General features: G+C 36.8%; 2 protein-coding genes across 3 annotated transcripts; both read left to right on the plus strand.

Annotated features, from left to right (window-relative positions):
• Nucleotides 1–2,186: 2,186 nt before the first annotated feature.
• Nucleotides 2,187–19,580, plus strand: LOC139688534 (protein AMN1 homolog). 2 transcript variants are annotated; one of them, XM_071586064.1, is made up of 6 exons: nt 2,187–2,263; nt 4,628–4,905; nt 10,319–10,536; nt 11,385–11,550; nt 15,531–15,642; nt 19,493–19,580. In XM_071586064.1, exons 1-5 carry the CDS (start codon nt 2,229–2,231, stop codon nt 15,599–15,601), a joined length of 768 nt encoding a protein of 255 aa, XP_071442165.1. In that variant the 5' UTR covers nt 2,187–2,228; the 3' UTR covers nt 15,602–15,642; nt 19,493–19,580. The 2 variants fall into 2 exon arrangements, with proteins under 2 accessions (XP_071442165.1, XP_071442166.1); XM_071586065.1 differs by lacking the exon at nt 2,187–2,263 and adding an exon at nt 2,581–2,717.
• Nucleotides 19,350–20,314, plus strand: Tim8 (translocase of inner membrane 8). Its single transcript, XM_071586066.1, has 2 exons — nt 19,350–19,580; nt 19,739–20,314. The coding sequence occupies exons 1-2, from the start codon at nt 19,461–19,463 to the stop codon at nt 19,904–19,906; spliced, it is 288 nt and encodes a 95-aa protein (XP_071442167.1). The 5' UTR covers nt 19,350–19,460; the 3' UTR covers nt 19,907–20,314.
• Nucleotides 20,315–20,349: the final 35 nt, after the last annotated feature.

Consider the following 20,349-nt stretch of genomic DNA (forward strand, 5'->3'; position numbering starts at 1 on the left):
ATTAGCATTGCATGAGCATAACAAACTTCACAGGGTAATATGGGTACCTTCCTGTTTCACGCATTAGTTCTTGATATCTGGTTCACTTTTCCATCTCTTTCGATTCCACTTTCAATTCAGCTGGAGCTGAAAACTCCATTGCTAACAATTGTGTGCAATAATTGAGGAAAACAATATCAGATTTGGTTGTGACCAAATGCATTGTGGTATTTTGTATTTTTTAGTACCCTGAAAGTCACTGCTAGGGTGTGTGGCAGGGGTGAATACAGAAGAGACTAATTTATTCCCTAGATCCATCCTGCTATAGTATGATAAGGCTAATAATATATTTTCAACATCATCACTAAAAAGGCTTCCTTCCAATTTATGCAAGAGACTTAATCTCTAGTTTAACTCTTTTGCCATTAAGCATTTGCTCCTCCTAAATAAAAATTAAGGCTGTTAAGAGCTGACAGTGATAATTAATTTTGTTCTTGTTCGCCATTCAAATTGATTCATTTATTTATTTAGCCTTAGTCCAAAAACAGCTCTTTATGGCCTTAACATTGAATTATTAACAGTGACAACAATGGAGATGATTACAAACACCCAAGCCCTAGGTGGAGGAAAACCGACCCAGGCGGGAATCGAACCAGCAACCCTTGGATTGGCTGGCGATTACATTACCCCGCCGCCACCGAGGCCAGCAATCCAGCCATTAATGTAATAGGTTACCTTAAAGCTCAATATTATTGTTATTATTTGGTTGTCTATGGCTTAAGGTAAGTTTTGGGTGGACACAAAATTAAAACTGCCACATTAACACTGCCACTGCATCGTCTGCAAACAAATGCATCCCACCAATCTAGCAGGAATAAAAGAGGTCCAACAAACACTTCCATGTAGAGCACCCAAAACAACCTCCACCACATCCGAGCTAACTCCAGGGTCCATGACTACTCTTTGTACCCAATCATTCAAAAAGTCTTTTATCCAACCCAGAATATTTTTTATCTATGCCATATACTTCTAGCTTCGTGAATAGTTTACTATGAGGTACACTGTCGAAGGCATTCTGAAAATCTAAAAAACCTGCATCCCCTGCACCATTGCTGCCTCCTGAAATAAGAATGTCATGAACAAAAAGGGCAAGTAGTCGCAAGTTCATGTGTGAACATGATCTAACCTTTCGGAAACCATGCTGATTTTTCATCAATAACTCCTAGTGGCTACAAAGATGAAATTATAAATTAAATGAAGAATACAATGTATCTTTCCACTGTCTTTTATTCACGTACAACCAGTTTCAATGCTCAAGCGTCATCATTAGGTACCTGATGATGACGCTTGAGCATTGAAACTGGTTGTAAGTTAATAAAAGACAGTGGAAAGATACATTATATTCTTCCTTTAATTAAAATGAATTTCCACAAAGTTGAGCCGGAAACAATTGAATGAAAGTATAATATATGTAGGACCACATCATGTTCGTCTAATATTCCAGTAAACCTAGACATCTGGCTTAACAGCTGAAACCAAAATAGATATAAAAGTACATACATTATGTTCACCTCATATTTGAGGCAACATTGCAGGACATTAAAATGCAATATATTAAAATGTACAAAATATCCTATTGCCATAATTTCAGTCATCACTTCGTTCATAGCTGCCAAAAAACCGCTTTTACTCGGGAGGTTTTTCAGGTGAAAGCTGTTGCATTATAATTTCTAAGAACAGGGATGTACTTATTGATTTCATCTATCCATGAACTGCAAGGTCATGTCAATGGCTCTTATGACCTATACAAATATTGTTAGTATTGCCCTTCTGACCTGCAGAATGTCAGAAAAAAAATATCAGCTCATTTGATATTGACTGTGGCTCGGTTTTTCGATAGAAATATTTGTGCATTGATGTGTCAGCATGGATCTTGAATACGTGCTTATGAATGTGGGTCTGATCTCTATTATTTCGAGCTTAGGGATCAGCAATGTAGAGTATGATTGGTAAATAGATGAAACACCGAAACTGACTCATTTTCATTAATTTACTCTACGTCAACACTAAGTGTACATTTTATTAGATAAACCGAATCAAGACCCAAGGAAAATCAGTTACGCTTTCTTCCCGCTGGGTTTGAATTTTGTGATTCACAAAGGCAAATGAAAAACGAAATTGCCTGTGTTGTTACTGTTGCCGAGGGATTTCGATTGTAAACACTACTGGAAGAAACGACGGATATTATCATGTCTTTAATTAACCCTCCGACATTGCTGTCTTTGTGAGTATTTAGCTAAATAGATTAGTGACATCGGTTTTTAAGAGCTTTTTCTAGTTATTTTTGGCACCAGGAATGCGCATTTTGTTTTAAATAAAGCCACACCAGCATTTTTGTGATTGCTTTATCGTGGAAATGTAGGAAAAGTTCATTTTCTCATATTTAATCCGATATTTGTGTATTATTTCTGGTAAATACGTGCTAATTGTATACTATAGGTTAATCTTTTCTGATGGGAACTACTTAAATTGGAAAACTAAGTTATGGCGAATGCTTCATTTTGATACAGTATTGTGAGAAGCGTTCACTTGGTCATTTACATTGATTGTGCACCTTCACAAAGAAATTATCTGTAAAATGTTTCCAATCATTGCCAATGTGACGCGAGTGCGTGACATGTAAAGGATAGAATTTCTTCATGGCCCTACAGTACCATTCATAGTAGCACTCTACTAAAGTACGTTATCAGCTGTACCTATGTACGTAGTATCAATAATAAATAAGGGTGTAAACTTAAAATGAGCGTACCTACTGTCGTGAAAAAATGGAAAACGAAATAGCTAAGACCGTAAACTTGATTGGCCCTTGGTTTGTTTACGGGCGGGTAGGTAAGAACAATGGGACAAGTCAGGGGATAAAGCGAAAAACACTCTCAGTCACTAGGGTATGTTTGGAAAACAGTGACCAAGGTGTGCCTCAATCACACCCAAACAATGCAAAAATGAATATGGAAACAGACAACTACTCGATCACTAAAGTGTATTAAGGAATAACTGTCACTCTCGTGAATCGCCTTCACACACACACTCATGGTTTGCAAAGATATAACCAATGCCAGAGGCTCATTTTACTCTCACAAGAATGAAATTAATTAACAAAATAAAAATAATATTAAAAATCATAAACGAAGGGCCCAAGTTCACGTTCGCAGTCACTCAATCAACACATCCGAGTGATTGAGCGTTAACGTATGTTCATTCTTTTTCGTATTTGCATTTTCTGTACGATTGACTGGAATGGGAGAAATTCACTGGAATGGGAGAAATCCTTGTTAACCCCAGAAGTGTGATACGCAAAGGTCCCTGTTTCCGAACACAACCGAGTGATTGATCGAATGAGCGAGGATGTTCGTTCATCCGTCTTATAATTTTGTATTCATGTGTATGATTGACGGGTCACTGGCATTGGGGGAATCCATTCAAGCCCTGAACAAGTGGATGACTGTGACTCACAACGCTCACACACATTCGAGTGATTGAGTGACCGTGAAAGTGAACTTGGGTCCTTCTTTTTTGATTTCTAATTTTATTTTTAATTAGTTTTCATTCCTGTGTGAGTAGAATGGGTTCCTGGCATAGGAGATATCCTTGCAAACCCTGAATGTGTGTGTGTGTGTGTGAATGCAATTCACGAGAGTGATTGTTATTCCTCAACACACCATAGTGATCAAGTGATTGTGAGTCTGTTTCCTAATTTATTAATTTTGCATTGTTGGTGTGTGATTGAGGTACACGATGATCACTGATTCCCAAACATACCCAAGTGACTGAGTGTGTGTTTCCTTATCTTCCCCTTACTCGTCACATTGTTTTCACCTATCCCCCTCAAACAAACTCAGTGCCAATCAAGTTTATGGTCTCGGCTATTTTGTTTTCCATAGGTTAGGGTATTTAGCGTTCTTTGATGTGATCCTGGAGCAAGGGAATTTGGCATTGGCATGCTCTCCCAAACTTGGCTTTGGAAGGTTTTGTTTTGACCAAGGACAAGATATTTCTTGTTATTTTTGCAGTATTGAGTCATCTCAGAAGTCGCACTTCCCACTCGACCCTTGAAAAAATAACATTTAATATGTAGTTAGAGAAGCTAATTCCATAGATAGGCTACACGCATAGGTATGCTTCAATTAAATGATGAAAGAACACTGCTTTTCCACGTAGAATTTTTTAATTATGATCTAGGTTTTTTCACAGCATAACACCTTCAGGTAATGAAACCTAGATTGTTGTAAAAAATATTCTTTGGGGAAAAGCCAAGTCTCTACTTTAATCATGAAAGATTTCCACCATGGTACGCCTGAAACTGTGTCATTTCTTCAATTAAATGTTCCTCTCTCGGCAACCACTTCTCAGAGTGGTTGTTTTGAACCTCTTTTATTCATTTTAGATAGTTAAAACTAAATTCTATTACCTACATATATCCTCTATTCTTTATTGCGTTGAGTGTTTTGATTAATATTGTCGGTGAATGCCCCTGACTTCATTGTCTTTCTCTTCCTTCCAATGCCCTTCTGTATTTATTAACTAATTATCGACCCACAAAACAGTATTTTCAATGTTGCTGTATACTTCTTTTTATTATCACTCATAGGTCAACTGAAATCGTTAGTAAAAATATTAGCTCTCGAGTTCAAGGATTGGATGCACTTCCGGGAAACCTTAAAAAAAAACTCCTGTCTGTGATGAGCAGGAGGGGTACCCTTGATGCAACTTCCCTTAGTAACTTACTCACTGGTTTTGAAACATTCTTGGACCTCAGTGAATCATTTTTGAGTAATGAATGTTTGGCAGCCGCAAGAACTTGCCGTTATCTTCAAAATTTGAATCTAAATCCAGGAAAAAATCAAGTTCATTCCTTTAACAGCCAAGGTAAGTTAGCAACCTTAAACCTGTTATTATTGGGAAAATCTCTTAATTAATCTGTCTTGATTCCATTTGAATCACTGTAATTTCTTGAATAATTTAATTTCATTTTACAGACCATACTATCAGTTAAAACATACAAAATCATACCACTCATTAAAACGTAACTACAAATAAAACAAAATACTATGATGAACTGCCAGAATTGAGATCACAAACTGTAGTTCATGTGCAGTATTCATATTTCCCCGAGTACTTTCATTTTTTTTGTTCATTCTGTATAGGCTTTTTTCACACATTTCATTCCACTCTACTTCGTTTTTATTTTAAGGCTGACCTAAATGTAATCTTTGCTGCTCAGTTTATTTTTTTGTACATTTCTTGCCAGTTACTATTTTTTGGGGTGCTCTTTGGACTCTTAAAAGGTAGCACATGCTGTTTAATTTTGATGATGTAAGATAAGAACTGAATTAGCCATTCCGTATAAGTGTATCAGTTATCAGTTATTATTTAATATTTCCTTGAGAAATAGTTATGTTTCCAGTTGAAAATCCAATCCTGGATACAGGGATATTCATGCTTTAGCTTTTCAAGTTTCCTGAAGAAAGTTTCCTTAATGTAAAATATGTACAAAGTTTAATTAGTCTCATGACATTTTTATTGTTACTCCTCTCAGCTGATTCTTTTTGTTTGCCAGTCTTTAATAGGGAATTGGCATTTAAAGTACTGATGTAGAATTTATTCGAAAATGTGTTTTTTGCCTTTGAAAAGCCGGATGAAGAAATATACATTGAAATGCATATTTCTTTATAATTTATTATTTCTTTCTTTCTGGTGTACCACCGGCTTTTTTCTAAGGCTGCTGTGCTGTAGAGAAACATTTGTTTAAAATCATCAAAAAATGAAATAAGCCTAAGGCTATGCATATCAGATAATGTCATTATCTTCTTCAAATACTTACAATCTTCAGAAGAATCGGTAGGGAAGACCACAGGAATTTCAGAGATCGATGTATCCACTGTTAAAAAATAGCTGGTAATAGATAAGATTTCCAGTCACATGCTATATAATGAGCAATATTACTTGAGAAACTAAGGTACAACAATTTGCTAGTATTTAATGCTTTCAAAAGGGTGTAAATTTCTGGTGTTCATCGAATAGTGATTGATATAGAGGGGATTTTTTCCACAAGGTCATCTTAGCTCTAATTATGTATGGCAAGTTAATTTTAAAATTATTCAATATTTTTGCACTCAAATTCGGCAATTTGTAGAACTATGCAGAAATTAGTTTAATTTAACCCTAGAATGGTGAACGCTATTTTTTTCACCCTATTCTGGTAATAATTCTCAAAAATTCGTAGCTCCCACCCATTATGACTGTGAGAGTCCTATGGGGGCCCATTTTTTTCGTTTTTTAATGCAGAATCACGTGACTCAAAGATTTTTTTTCAAAGTTCATCGGATGAGAGGAAATTTATTTTATATAGCTATATTTTGTACAGCTCTGGGGTGTGTTTTCGCCCCAGTTACCATTCCAGGGTTAATAATAGGTGACAAATTTCAATAACTAACTGTAAAATATGTGCATCATTCAGGTTTAGATGTTTTTAACAAAGTATCATTTACAGGCTATTTTTGAGGCTTTGTCATAATGCCAATTCAATTTTACTTTAAATAGCTTTGGGTTTAAAAACTAATCTTAGGAAATAACAATTAAAATTTATATTACTGTAAAGTACATATGCTACATCAATTATGTTCGATTGGGGTGGAATTTCCTTCCAGACATTCTTGGACAAGCTGCAAGGGAATGGCAAGGGTTTAAAATCTGAGTGAAAAATGATAGCAGCCATCTACCCTATATTTTTAATTATGTCCATTATAAGTAGGATAAAAAGCTTCATTGTACCCTACCTAATATATCTTGAAAATTAATGCTCTACATAATGACTAAGGCATTATGATTTGGCTTTAATTGGTAATATGATGAATGAAATGAATAATATAGCCGTGAGCTGACAGAATACATTGTAAATGCTGTTTCAATTTTTACATACCCAAATATTCTCCTGAGGAACGTCATCAACTGCAAAAATAAATGTTTATTAGGAGTAATTCCTTATATAGTTAATTTATACTTTTCTCAAGAGTTAATAATTAAGGCTTTACTTACTCTCGACAAAATCTGAATCATAGGGATTTTCATGCTCCCAGAAGAGGGATCACTATCTCCTGCACCTGAGTGAGTGAGTGAGTGATGCATGGGGCATAGTTCCACCACCCGCGTGAAATGTTGGTTGACGACCTAAAGCCAGTACTTTCTTGTTTGTTTTTTGATGCCATTGTGCTGCTCCCAGATTTGGATGCACTAACTTGCGATTTAATTCTGTTGTTATACATTTCCATGCATCTTCCTGCTTATATGCATTGTAAATACCTGATTCCTTGGTCCTCAACTGATAATGAAAATAATTAAAAGGATATGGATACTTGCCTTCTGTTTCCACATCACTCTGCTTGTTTTCCAGTAAATTTTTCTTCTCTGAAATCAAATGAATTAGGAGCATTTGCTCCTCGGTGCCAAAATTGGAATATCTCTTTGTATTTCCCCAGGTTCCTTACGATGTTTCCTCAATTTTTTGTCAACTTTGTGAATACCTCTGGGGCTGTGCTTTTTTTGGTTACGTCTTTGTTTGAGGTCATCGGAGCATGTTAATTGTTATACCTATGCTTTTCCTTCATTAAAGTTGACATTTCTCAATGACCGGTTTTGTTTCCTTTATAAAACTCATCCTGTCTTTAACCTTCACATTAGGTTATAACCCCCACATTGACTAACCATTGGATATAACCAGGTATTATAAAACCAGACCTAAATGTTCTACAAACACACACATACATTAATTGTGACATACCTGTACACATAAATATCTATTAAAAATCACTGAGCTTTAATAAAAACTAGACTAAGAGCATTGCAATAAACTAAAAGGAGGGACTCAAAGATCACGAATATAGTCGAGATATTCGCCAACAGAGTGGAACATGTTACATTGAGATATTTTTTAAATTTATGTTTGAATGCAATAGTTCCCTTAGTATCCTTTATACTTTTGGGTAATTTGTTATATAATCTGATGCCCATTTTCTTGGGCCCTAATTTGAATGTTGATGAATAAATTCAACTAACTTCTTGAGAAAGCAGTAGCTTGACCCAAAATGTGTACTACTTTCATTTGTTAGACTTGTTGCCGCTGCTTCATTACCAAGACATGGACCTTTAAAATTTGCAGTAGTAATGCCTGTACGCAGGCATTACAAAGGCCATCTCTCAAAATGACATGATACCATGCCTGCTACCCGTACATGTACACCAATGGCACATAGATGCCAGTCACTTCATTCAGGCATTGCCATACGTGAAAAGCACATTCTTTCAGCATTGTCTTATATAAGATCCAGTCGGGTAAGAATGATTATTTTACTTTTTGAGCGACTGTCATGTATCAGGGCATAAAAGCCCCTTGATTCAGCTTAATGTAGCTCTGGCATGGATAAATTTACCTGAGAACAAATAATCGGCTAGCATCTCATGCGCGGTGAAGTCAGGGAGAATGCAGGTGGGTTTGTTGGCTCAGACTAGACTTTTTCTGACTGGTGGCTTCCATATCTCACCAAATGCACTTAGTGAGCCCAGTAGTTTATAAATTAGGGGATATGATGCAGGAAGAAGGTCAAGAAATAACCTTGAATACCAGCCCTTTTCATTGCTTTCATTAAAAATTTTTTCCTATCTATTTTTAGACCAAACACCTCTTTCATCATAAAGTTGCCACAAATACACCTTCAATTTTTAATGTAATCTTCAATTAAAATTCACCAGTTCTTCTCCATATTGTAATGCATTTTTAACTGTGTTTCTTGAAGTAGTTTCTCATTATCCTATATTCGGCTTCAAACATTCCATGATCTATTTCTGTTAACCAAAGCTCTCATTCTTGTAGCAGTTCTCAGCACTTTAGTTTTAGTATTTTCATCTTGCTTCAATCAGTTGCACTACATTCTTTGTGATCAATTCTTATCATCTTCCGTCCCCTGACAGCTTGCCTAAGCTTAAGGATTTAAGCCTGTGTATGTTGGCCGAGCAACTGTAAGGGTGCTCTTGGGTCGTCTTGGAGTCCACTGGCTGGCTCTCATCACTCACATCCACTTTCCTAAGGGTACTCTCCTTCTAACACCACTTTCTAAATTACAGAATATGATTCACTGCAACTGAAAATTTGTATCAGTATATTTCAAATTGTATTGAATTCTTCGGGTTCAAATCCCAGTCAAGGTGAATAATTTTTACACACTGAAATTGCTGCATTGAAATGCACATTAGCGGATGACTACGTTAAAAGTCACTGTTGCGGCATTTCCGGCAAGTTCTTTGGAATTTATTGCACATGTTTACAAACCAAAAGACATGCTAATCTTGGGTATTAACTTAAAAGGTTTCCCAAATTAACAATTAAAAGAAATGGACTGCATATTATAAGACCTCTCAGTCCAATCCTAGTTAAGCTGACAAAAGTATTCCAAATTAGGCAACCGAATGTGGCCATTTCCCAATTCCTCTCCTACAAAATCTTCATTATTTTCTGCTCCTACATGAATGTTAGTTGGGGGATCATTTTCCTTTGCTTTTATTGCTAAACTGTGAAGGACTGAACAAGCTACTATAACTGACATTGCTGTCTAAACAAATTCTCATGCCTATAGATAAAATGGGGAAACGTCACTTCCATTTTCCAAATAATCTTTCAACTACATTTCTTGTTTGAACTTGATTGCCTTTAAATAAATATTCCTCTGGCCTTTTTGGGTTTCTTATTGTAATTGTTGGTACCATATTTTGTATCTCAATTGAGCCTGTATGAATTTGGCTCCTTTTTGACTTGCGTTATATCATGTATGTATGCCATTCACCTGTTATTTTTGTAATGTAATCTTTGGGCAAATAAAATGTATTATTATTGTATAGTGACCATGGTATGGTAATCGAGGTTTTCACCTTTACTGATTTATATTACCCTTTGCATGTAGGATGACATGAAATGTATATATGTGTGCAGGGTACTGGTAGTAACCCTAGTCTTTTGAAAAGAGGTTTCCATGGTGCATCACATTGAGAATGTACCTAGTCTGGCACCAAAACAATTCAAGCTGCATTTATACGTACTCAGTTGATATTTTCCATTTGCCGTTGGATCAAGTCTCAATGACATCTTTCTTGATTGTGCCCAAGCATGTTCATTTGATGAGTATTTGATGGTGCTGTAATTTATATTATTATTACAGTATTGTATAGTTTTACGCAGTATGCACTCCCTGAGTCTAATTGATAAAATTTTTCAATTCTTCTTCTCGAATAGCATTGTTGGACTTGTTTCCGAGTTTGACAAGATTGTCGACACTGTACATGCAACGATGTCCAGCCGTCTCTGATGAGGTGATTGAGTCAGTGGCGAGAAACTGTGCTCACCTGACTCAGCTGGATGTCGGTGGGTGTGCGGCGCTCACTGACAAGTCTCTCAACTGCATTGCTGAGCGCCTGCCGCGGCTGACCTCCCTTAACATTTCACACTCGCAAGTGAGTTGACAGCGACATTGGCCATCATCATCAAACCGTTATTGGTTTATGGTATGGGCATTTACTTCTCACTCAATCACACGACAAGATTTCAAGCAATCTATGATAGACTAAATAATTCCAGCAAAGGAGAATGCAGAAAATATATCCTTTCAAAGATTTTATGTGCATCGGTCAGTATTCTGAATCTCAGAAGTGGGAGAGGATTTTAATTCTCATTGGAGAGATTTTATGAGAAAAATGGTTTGATTATGAAGAAAATATCCTAATCTTCTGCACTTGAGAGGCACTTTGCATGTGAGAAGCACTTACATTCCTAATGAGCATTATAAAAATTAAAACATATTTATTAGTGCATTGCTGTAATTTTTACTTTATGCAAGTTATCGCCATTTTGCTGGAAATAGTCTTTTTATCAAATGTGTTATAGCTATTATAAATTCTATTTAGCTATTATAAATCCTATATAGTTATTATAAAAAGCATATTATAGATAATTAAAATGTCATTCCTTTTTTTCTTGAATGTATGTTCAAGTTATTTAAGAGTAATATTGATGCATTCAAATTCCATGTTTAGTGACATTCAATAAACTAGTCTCAAATGCTTTCAATGTTGACGTATTAATTCTTATGTACCTTTTAAATAATAGCATCAAGTGTCAACTACATGGTTATTCATACTCATTCATTCCATGAAAATCAATGATTGCATAATGCCAGTCTCGCCTGCTTACTTCAGCCTACTTTGCTAGTTGGTTTGAAGTGGAGTCTTGCATAATGAGCCAAAGTTCGGATGAACCCTCCCCACTCAATGTCCTTGATGTGCTATTATCTCTCTTTATTCAGATTACAGACCTGGGCCTAGCCTCTCTGTCCCAGGGAAGGTCCCGACATTCATTAAATGAACTGCTCGTAAACAACTGCAAGGGAATCACTGAAAAGGGGGTGGCCAGTATTATAGGCTCCTGCAGCAAAATAAAATACTTCCTATTTCAAGGATGCCCTGTCTCAGGTTAGTGCATTTAAGGTATTCTTTGACTTAAAAGAGTTGGGATTAGAAACACATATATAAATATATATATATATATATATATATATATATATATATATATATATATATATATATATATATATATATATATATATATATATATATATATATATATATATATATGTATGTGTGTGTGTGTGTGTGTGTGTGTGTGTGTGTGTGTGTGTGTGTGTGTGTGTGTGTGTGTGTGAAAAACACAGATTTAGATTTTTAGAATATAGAAACACAAAGAAAGGACACACAATTTGTTATTTGACGTTTCGACAGCACGGCTGTCGTCTTCAGAATGGCGTTCTCGGGGAAGAGCGGAGAGGATGTGCGGGGGAGAGGTGGGGGAAGGAGAGGTAAAGGGACCAATAGGAAATGAACAAGGGGGTGGGGGGGATATGTAGGCAGCCAATTGATGCATTCAGTGGGCTTGGTTCAGCCCGGGCGGTTTGAATGATTGGGCCACCCAGATATGCGCCATCTCGTGGGTTCTCACCTCTATTATACTTGCAGATTTGGGAAGGATTTCAATCACCGAAACGGAGAAGCAGTCGTCAAAAGATTGACTGTGGGAAGCGGTGTGAGTAGGGATGGGATAATTAAGGAAGGTGGGAGATTTGGTGGAATATCGGTGGTTATTCATGCGGAGGGAGAGTACGGTCATGCATTCGCCCACGTAGAAGGCCGGGCAGAAGTTACAGGAGAGGCGATATATAATATTTTTTGAGGTACAGGTGGCGAGTGGTTGGGATTTGGTACTGAGTGAGGGGGAGGGTCTTAAAAGATGACAGCATTTGCAGCGTGTGCGGTTGCATGGTGCGGATAGGGGCGGGGGAGAGACGGGGGTGCTTGAAGTTGGATTTGTGGACTTGAAGATGTCTCGCAAGTTCGACGGGCGTTTAAACGAAACAGAGGGACAGTGTGGGAATAAAAGTGATGTGGACTGAGTGTTATTGATAATTGGGAAGAGGTCACGGATTAGATGTTTAATTTTGTGTGAGCAATCCTATGGAGGCAGGAAAAGTGGATGAAGGGGGTGTTGACCGGCAGTGGGATGTTGAAGACTATGATAGAGGGTAGAATGTTGGGCAAAAGAGGAAAGGGAAGGAACAGGATAGGGATGTTGGACGGGATGAAGGGAGGAAGAAAGTACTCAGAGATGAAGAGGGGCCTGATATAGAGTAGGATGATGGATTTTGTGTTTTGTTAGGAGTAATAAAATATTTGTTTGGTAATTGTGTCCATCCAAAAACCTACCTTAACCGGTAGATTACCTTAAAAAAAATACGTATACTACCTTGATCAAAAATTTCCCGGAATTTATTCAGAAAATTAAAAATACAAGTTTATTCATCTAAATCTATATTGTCCCCTTCAAAGTAATCCCCATCGACTGCAACACACTTATGCCAGCGCTTGATCCAATCCTCGAAACATTTTTTATATTCGGTTTTCGGTATGTCCATCAGTGCTTCCTGCGATTTTTCCATTACTTCCTCTCGGCTGCTAAAACGCGTTCCCCGTAATGGTTTTTTAACTCGATTGAACAGAAAGAAGTCACAGGGAGCCAAATCAGGTGATTTCGGTGGCTGTTGGATGGTATTTGTTGCATATTTCGTCAAAAAATTACGAATAATGATAGCACTGTGCGACGGTGCGTTATCATGGTGCAAAATCCACGAGTTTTCTGCCCACATTTCTGGTCTCTTTCGGCGAATTGCTTCACGCAAACGTCTCATAACGCCCAAATAATACTCTTTGTTTACTGTCTGGCCTTCTGGCAAAAATTCATGATGCACTACACCGTTGTAATCCATGAAAACCGTCAGCATTGCCTTCTTTTTTGACTGAAAACGACGTGGTTTTTTGGTCTCGGCTCATTTGGTGAACGCCATTCACTTGCCTGATGTCTGGATTGCGTGTCGTACTCATAAACCCACGTCTCGTCTCCAGTAATGATCCTTTTGATGAATGTGGGATCGGATTCAGCCTCGCAAATCATGTCTTTTGCGACGTCAACACGGTCTCTTTTTTGCATGAAATTGAGGTCTTTTGGCATGCTACACGACGGAAACCCAAATCATTAACCACAATGTCTTGGGCGGATCCATAGGCAATGTTCAAGTCCTCCGCTATTTCTCTGATGGTTAATTTGCGGTTATTGACCAACATTTCTTTTACTTTATCAATTTTTTCACCGACTTTCGATGTCGATGGTCTGCCACTGCGTTCATCATCTTCGATTGACTTACGACCACTTCTGAACCGCTCGTGCCACTGGTAAACGACCGTTTTTTTTAGAGAATCGTTGCCGAAACACTTTTCCAACATTTCCAACGTCCGTGCGCCACTAAATCCGTTTTTTACGCAAAATTTAATACAAGTTCGTTGTTGCAAATTTAAATCCATTTCTGCAATTGTAAAAAATCGCCAACACACACAGAGATAGATGTACTCTTGGCTACGTAACTTTTGCAAATGTCAAGTTATGACACTAAGATTTAAAGGGAATATCAACAACAGATGTACCAATTTAACAAAAAAAACAGAACTCAAATCGGAACGATGGGAGCGCCACACGGTGGTTATTCCGGGAACTTTTTGATCAAGGTAGTATATATATATATATATATATATATATATATATATATATACACATATATATAATTATATATATATGTATGTGTATATATACATATATATATATATATAAAAATATCTTCGAAATGGAACGCTCTTCGGCGACGCACAAATATATAAAAACACAGATGTAGATTTTTAGAATATAGAGACACAAAGAAAGGACACTCACAATTTGTTATTTGACATTACGACAGCTTGGCTGTCGTCTTCAGATGACAGCCAAGCTGTCGAAACGTCAAATAACAAATTGTGAGTGTCCTTTCTTTGTGTCTCTATATTACTACACCATCTGAATTAATGATTTTGGCAAACCGTTGATAAAAATTGGAAAACTGATTTCACAAATAGCATTCATATTAAATGTTATCATATTATTTCGTAATCACACAGGATGCTTAAGTGTAGCTATCCATAAGGATGTACTGGTGCCCTTCTCGATTTAGGTAAACCTTTTGAAATAAGCATCATTAAAGTTTTATCTAAGAGTATTATTCAATGATAAATATAGTTTTGCATAATTTATTGTGCAAACTTTTAAGTTTATATCATTAGCTAAATGTGCAATCTATATGTGATACAAGTTTCATTGATTTGACATTTAATACTTTATCTGCAGCAGCAATTTGGAACATGCTTGATTTGTCTTATGTAACATACAACGCTGCATTTAAATGTTGATTTTCCCTGGACTAGGTTTCAAATAAGGCCGCTGCAGTGCAGAAGGCTAATGATAATAAAAATGCATATTTGATATGCAAGAATGTTTGAATGGATTAAAATTAAAAATTGATGATTACTTTGCAAATTTCTTTAACCCTTGTATTAATTTAATTTTCTGATTCCCCACTATAATTAAGAGATGTTGTATGACTGACTATGTTTTCCTATCGAAGAGGCCAAGCTAATATGTTTCTGTGTATAGCCATAAAAAAAACCATAGACACGGTAATCAACCCAAAGGTCGGTTTGGTAGGTGATGATAGAGTTCACCCATGACTAAGCTCGACAGCCTGTGTATTACTAATTCTTACTTAATACCCTACTTATGTGTGAAATTCACACATAAGTAGGATATTAAGGGAGGCCAGTTCCTTTCCCTGTGCCGTTTATGGTATCCCAGGGAGATCTGGTACCCGAAAAATCACAGCTTTGGTGCAGCTGTGGGTGCCCAGAGAGGCTTGCCCAGGAATCAAACCCTGGTCAGTAGTCGAACACTCTACCCCTTGGCTACCGTGACCCACAGCCATGAAATATCTGAAGAAAATTTATTTTACTGTCAGTTTAACATATTTAATGCTTTTCATTTACAGAGGTTGTGCAGCAGTGTTTGGCTTTATCCCTACAAGGCAATATGCGGCAAATATCATACACAATCCACTAACCAAGAACTGCAACAATTTCTGGCTGTGATGCTCATTTCTGGTACTACTTATGTAATAACTGTGATGAGCCTTGACACTTTTCTGAATCTTTTTATTCATGTGTGAATTTTGCTTGAAGTGATGTGTAGTAAAATAGTATTTTTATAAGTGGAGTGGAATTTTTCTGCTCAATTTTTATGTTTATCCACAATTATTTAGTACTTATTTGAAAATCATTTCATTAGTAACTTACCTTTCTATTTAAAACATAGATTAATATTTCCTAAGGAAATATTTTCATACATGACTGATAGATGGAGCATGGAATCCTAAAAAATTAATTTCCTAAGTAATGTTTTTTACGAGCATGCAGACAATAATACAGGGTGCAGAAACATAGCTTCTTTTTTTAAAGGGGTTTTGCTTGTGAAAAAAGGAAGTTATGTTGTCGCACCCTGTATTATTACACCTAATCCTCCCATGAAATTTAAGAAAGTTGTAATGGCATTTTTAATGAAGTAGCAAATTTGGTAATAACTTCTCAGTTTATCTTTCATTGTAATTAATTTACAGTTCAACCTGCATAGGTATTACAAATAATAGTTAAAGTAGTGGTAAAACTAACTTGTCTTCACTTAAACTGTCGAAAATAATTATTGTTCAGTGGTCAGAAAGGCTGATGCCAATGTGGTGAGCAAAACATGTCATTTGGGGGGATTAAGGGGAGGGGTAAGAAGAGACTGAAGTGAATGACAGGCAGGGTAACAAGTTATTGCCACCCATTGTGTCAGAAGCTAGCTGAAGACAGAAAGTGGCACATTCTCAGGTTGCCAATGAAGGTGCATGTTTGGGGTTACTGTTAAGTGGGCGATAGCTGCTACACATTCTCCTGAAAGTACTGATTTTAGGAAAGTCCCAAATACATTTACTGTAAAGAAGAAAGGGGAAGAAAACTCCAATGGCCGTAAGGATTAGTTGCCAATCTCTCGTCAGACCAAATGTTGTGTTGGTGTGACGGGAATCACGTCAGGGACCAACCACAACCTCTCGACCAGAATACCCTCTGTGGTGGTTTACGGGAGATTAATCCGCGTCAGGGACCAACACACAGCCACACGCACACTATCCTGTCTGAAATCCTTCACGAGGCTGTGAGACCCTGTTAAAGAATTTCAGATGGAGATGGAATCCTTCACGAGGCTGTAGAGTAGACCCCGTTAAAGATTCCAGGATATTCTCAAGCACACACTCTGTGGCGGTTTACGGGAGATCACTTTCAACCTTGTGTTGGAGGTGTTTTCCCTTCGGTTCGCTGAAGAGGGCCACTTTGTGGCCGAAACACGCGTGTTCGACGCACTTCCTAGTTGCTTTTTACCTGTGTCCAGATTCTCCCAGAAGTTGGGCCCTTTTGAGTGTGTGTGCGTTTCTCGAGTGCTTGTGTGTGTGTTTGGTCTGTGCCATCCACAGAGTGTGTGCTTGAGAATATCCTGGAATCTTTAACGGGGTCTACTCTACAGCCTCGTGAAGGATTCCATCTCCATCTGAAATTCTTTAACAGGGTCTCACAGCCTCGTGAAGGATTTCAGACAGGATAGTGTGCGTGTGGCTGTGTGTTGGTCCCTGACGCGGATTAATCTCCCGTAAACCGCCACAGAGTGTGTGCTTGAGAATATCCTGGAATCTTTAACGGGGTCTACTCTACAGCCTCGTGAAGGATTCCATCTCCATCTGAAATTCTTTAACAGGGTCTCACAGCCTCGTGAAGGATTTCAGGCAGGATAGTGTGCGTGTGGCTGTGTGTTGGTCCCTGACGCGGATTAATCTCCCGTAAACCACCACAGAGGGTATTCTGGTCGAGAGGTTGTGGTTGGTCCCTGACGTGATTCCCGTCACACCAACACAACATTTGGTCTGACGAGAGATTGGCAACTAATCCTTACGGCCATTGGAGTTTTCTTCCCCTTTCTTCTTTATTGAGAGGCCGTAGAGCTCATTATTTCCTGCTACATTTACTGTAGTTCCATAAGTGTTCGTACGAGCTGTAATACTGAACAATAGAAATTTCACTGCTGATTTTATTGTATCAATAAGGTGGTATTCTATCCTTTCTTCAATGAGAGTAATCAGTAAAACATCTGGCTCACATTTGAATAATTAATAAGGATTATATTAAAAAGTTTTAAAAATGGCAAAAATAAACTCAAGGATAAAATACCTTAACTGATTTGATATTAAAAACCGCATCCTCAAAATGTTTCAAAGTAATATCACTAATTATTTTCTTGGTTTAAAACAAGTCTAGTCACTTAAAATAATACCCTAAGCTGTTACAATATTTCACCATGTGCATTTGCAGAAGGCATCCATATTGTTTTCAGAGCCCCCTTTGGTAAGTCAGGGTGGTGTGCAGTAATTCCCAGCAAAATTAACGAGATTCCTTTTAAAGCTATTTGGGAAATACATCGCCGTTTATGTGATCTATCTTATATTTTGAATGTGTCTGATCACTGATTAGGGATAAACTTTCCCCGTAAATCATCCAAACAATATAAATTCCCCCTATTTACTTTTTTTTAAAACCTTTAAAGGCTTCAGGATATATTATTCAATATAATTAGTAGAAAATTAACAAGATTCATTTATTCATGCGCTGACAATTGGTTTTTCAACAAATTCTATAATTATATGAAAATCATATTCTCATTTAAAATTCAGAAAAAATATTTTTCTTAAATTTAATGAAAATATATGCGAGACACGTAATAGCTTCGTTGCTTCAACACCAGCCTTAAGTTCTTGGAGAGCAATCAACTCAGAAGGTTAGCTTGATAGCCAATAATAGTTCTCTCAGTACTATGACACAGGATAGTTGTTCTCCATTAAGTTTCAGCTCACAGAAAATCGCAGCACTTTATTTTCAGCTGCAGTTTCCTTGTTTTTGTGCTCCCCCTGACGTAGAATACTCTCGCCTGTAGCAAATGCTGACAATTCTACTACTCCATTAGCAGGCTCTTGGCGTTTAAAAATTGTAATATTACGCATAATCTAGGTGCTGAAAGTAGGTTTGATCGTTGTTTTAACGTTTATCTACGAAAACAAGCCGCTTTTGTGGATTTAAAAAATTCAATAAAATATGAAAATACTAAATAAATCTAATTATTATAGCCATGTAAAAGTTCAAAATGTTATTAAACGAAAATATAACAAAATATTAATTTTGTAATTGTATATATTCAATGTAAATCGTATGCCAGTGTGAAAAGCGACGGATACAGTGCAATGGGTTCAAAAACAACTCCTTGTTTGGGATGATGAAATTTAGGCTGGGAATTTCAAAATCAAATATCCTGCTTAAAACCATTTTAACAGCCGGGTAATAGGACTGGAAACTGAAGTGCCAAATACATTTACCGAAACTACAGTATTTAATTACTATATCCATTCCATTGGGCGCAGTGACTTAGAATGCCTTCGTTTCTCCAAGTTTGAATATCTCATTTGTTTATGAAAATATTAGCGTCCAATTGTCGCTATTAGCGTCTCTTGAAATTTCATTCGCGACATCTTTTTATTTTAGACAAAGTGGCTGTTGTTTCAAATAACCTCTGTTGAACATAATATTTTTAAGAGTGCCAGTTTTATATGAATATCAAAAATGGATCGCGATGAATGAACTAATAACACGGGAATAATGCCCTCCTTCGTGAAATTTGCTTACTTCGAAAAGACGTTCGAAATCATTTCGATTGTCAGATGTTTGCTAAAATTTGAAGATCGGTTCAGAATTGAGAAGGCGTGAGGGGTGTCATCTCCTGGGCATTGAATTCCGGAATCATAATTTGAGTAAAAATATAGTGTGTTGTGAATTAGTTGGCAAATATGTCAGATATGTTTCCTTCCGACGATTCCAGTTTTCCGGCTCCATCTGGAAAGGAAGTAGATCGGGAACTTCAAGAATTCCTCATGGCAGAGAAGCAAAAGGCACAGTTAAATGCACAGGTTAGAGAATATTATTTAATTTAACAGTCTCTTCTTGCATAGAGGTTTACTACATTTTAAGAATTCCCTCATGTTATATTGATATAATTTTCTTGTCTTACTGTTTCACTTTAAATTCGTCTATAGTTCTATGGTGTGGTTTTTATTATATCTTGCAGATCCACGAATTCAATGAATTCTGCTGGGAAAAGTGTGTGGACAAGCCTGGAAGTAAAATAGATAGCAAGACAGAAACGTGTTTGACGAATTGTGTGGAGAGATTCATCGACGTTTCTCTTTTAGTCACGAACAGGTTTGCGCAGCTATTACAGAAATCATCAATTTAGTCGCTGCAACTCTTGTACTCGTAGATATATTTTCCTATCTAGTGTTACACAAAAACTGTGTATATTGAATAAATAGGTTTTACAATTATATAATCTTCAAAACATTTTATGGTTGTAAATAGGCATTGCAAAATTAATTTTAAACGGCATTTCGAAGGATATTACCTATTGCTTATTAAATGAGACGTGTAATTAACAAATTGTGCTCAGGGAACCTCAAATATTGTGAAAGTGAATCCAAACCAATATTTTTTTTCATTTATTTTCATAGCGTAATGCTCATCATCTGTGTGCAACACGAAATGTAAACATATCTCTTGAAAATATTCTTGAGTTCTTAATTACAAAATCAGTAAAATATTGTCTCCGAAGTACCATTTAAAATGTAAACTCCATTGTAAAAATTTCGTATAAATACATTTAAATAGATTGGCTTGCATTTA

The sequence above is a fragment of the Hetaerina americana genome, unplaced genomic scaffold (assembly GCF_022747635.1).
Source record: "Hetaerina americana unplaced genomic scaffold, ioHetAmer1.1.p SCAF_20, whole genome shotgun sequence".
Lineage (NCBI taxonomy): Eukaryota > Metazoa > Arthropoda > Insecta > Odonata > Calopterygidae > Hetaerina > Hetaerina americana.

Excerpts from the sequence above, each read along its gene's own strand:
- LOC139688534 (XM_071586064.1), top strand. The coding sequence starts at position 2,229 with ATGTCTTTAATTAACCCTCCGACATTGCTGTCTTT. Across the intron at positions 4,906-10,318 it reads TCATTCCTTTAACAGCCAAG|CATTGTTGGACTTGTTTCCG; the intron begins GTAAGTTAGCAA and ends CTTCTCGAATAG. Across the intron at positions 11,551-15,530 it reads TCAAGGATGCCCTGTCTCAG|AGGTTGTGCAGCAGTGTTTG; the intron begins GTTAGTGCATTT and ends TTTCATTTACAG.
- Tim8 (XM_071586066.1), top strand. The coding sequence starts at position 19,461 with ATGTCAGATATGTTTCCTTCCGACGATTCCAGTTTTCCGGCTCCATCT. Across the intron at positions 19,581-19,738 it reads AGGCACAGTTAAATGCACAG|ATCCACGAATTCAATGAATT; the intron begins GTTAGAGAATAT and ends TATATCTTGCAG.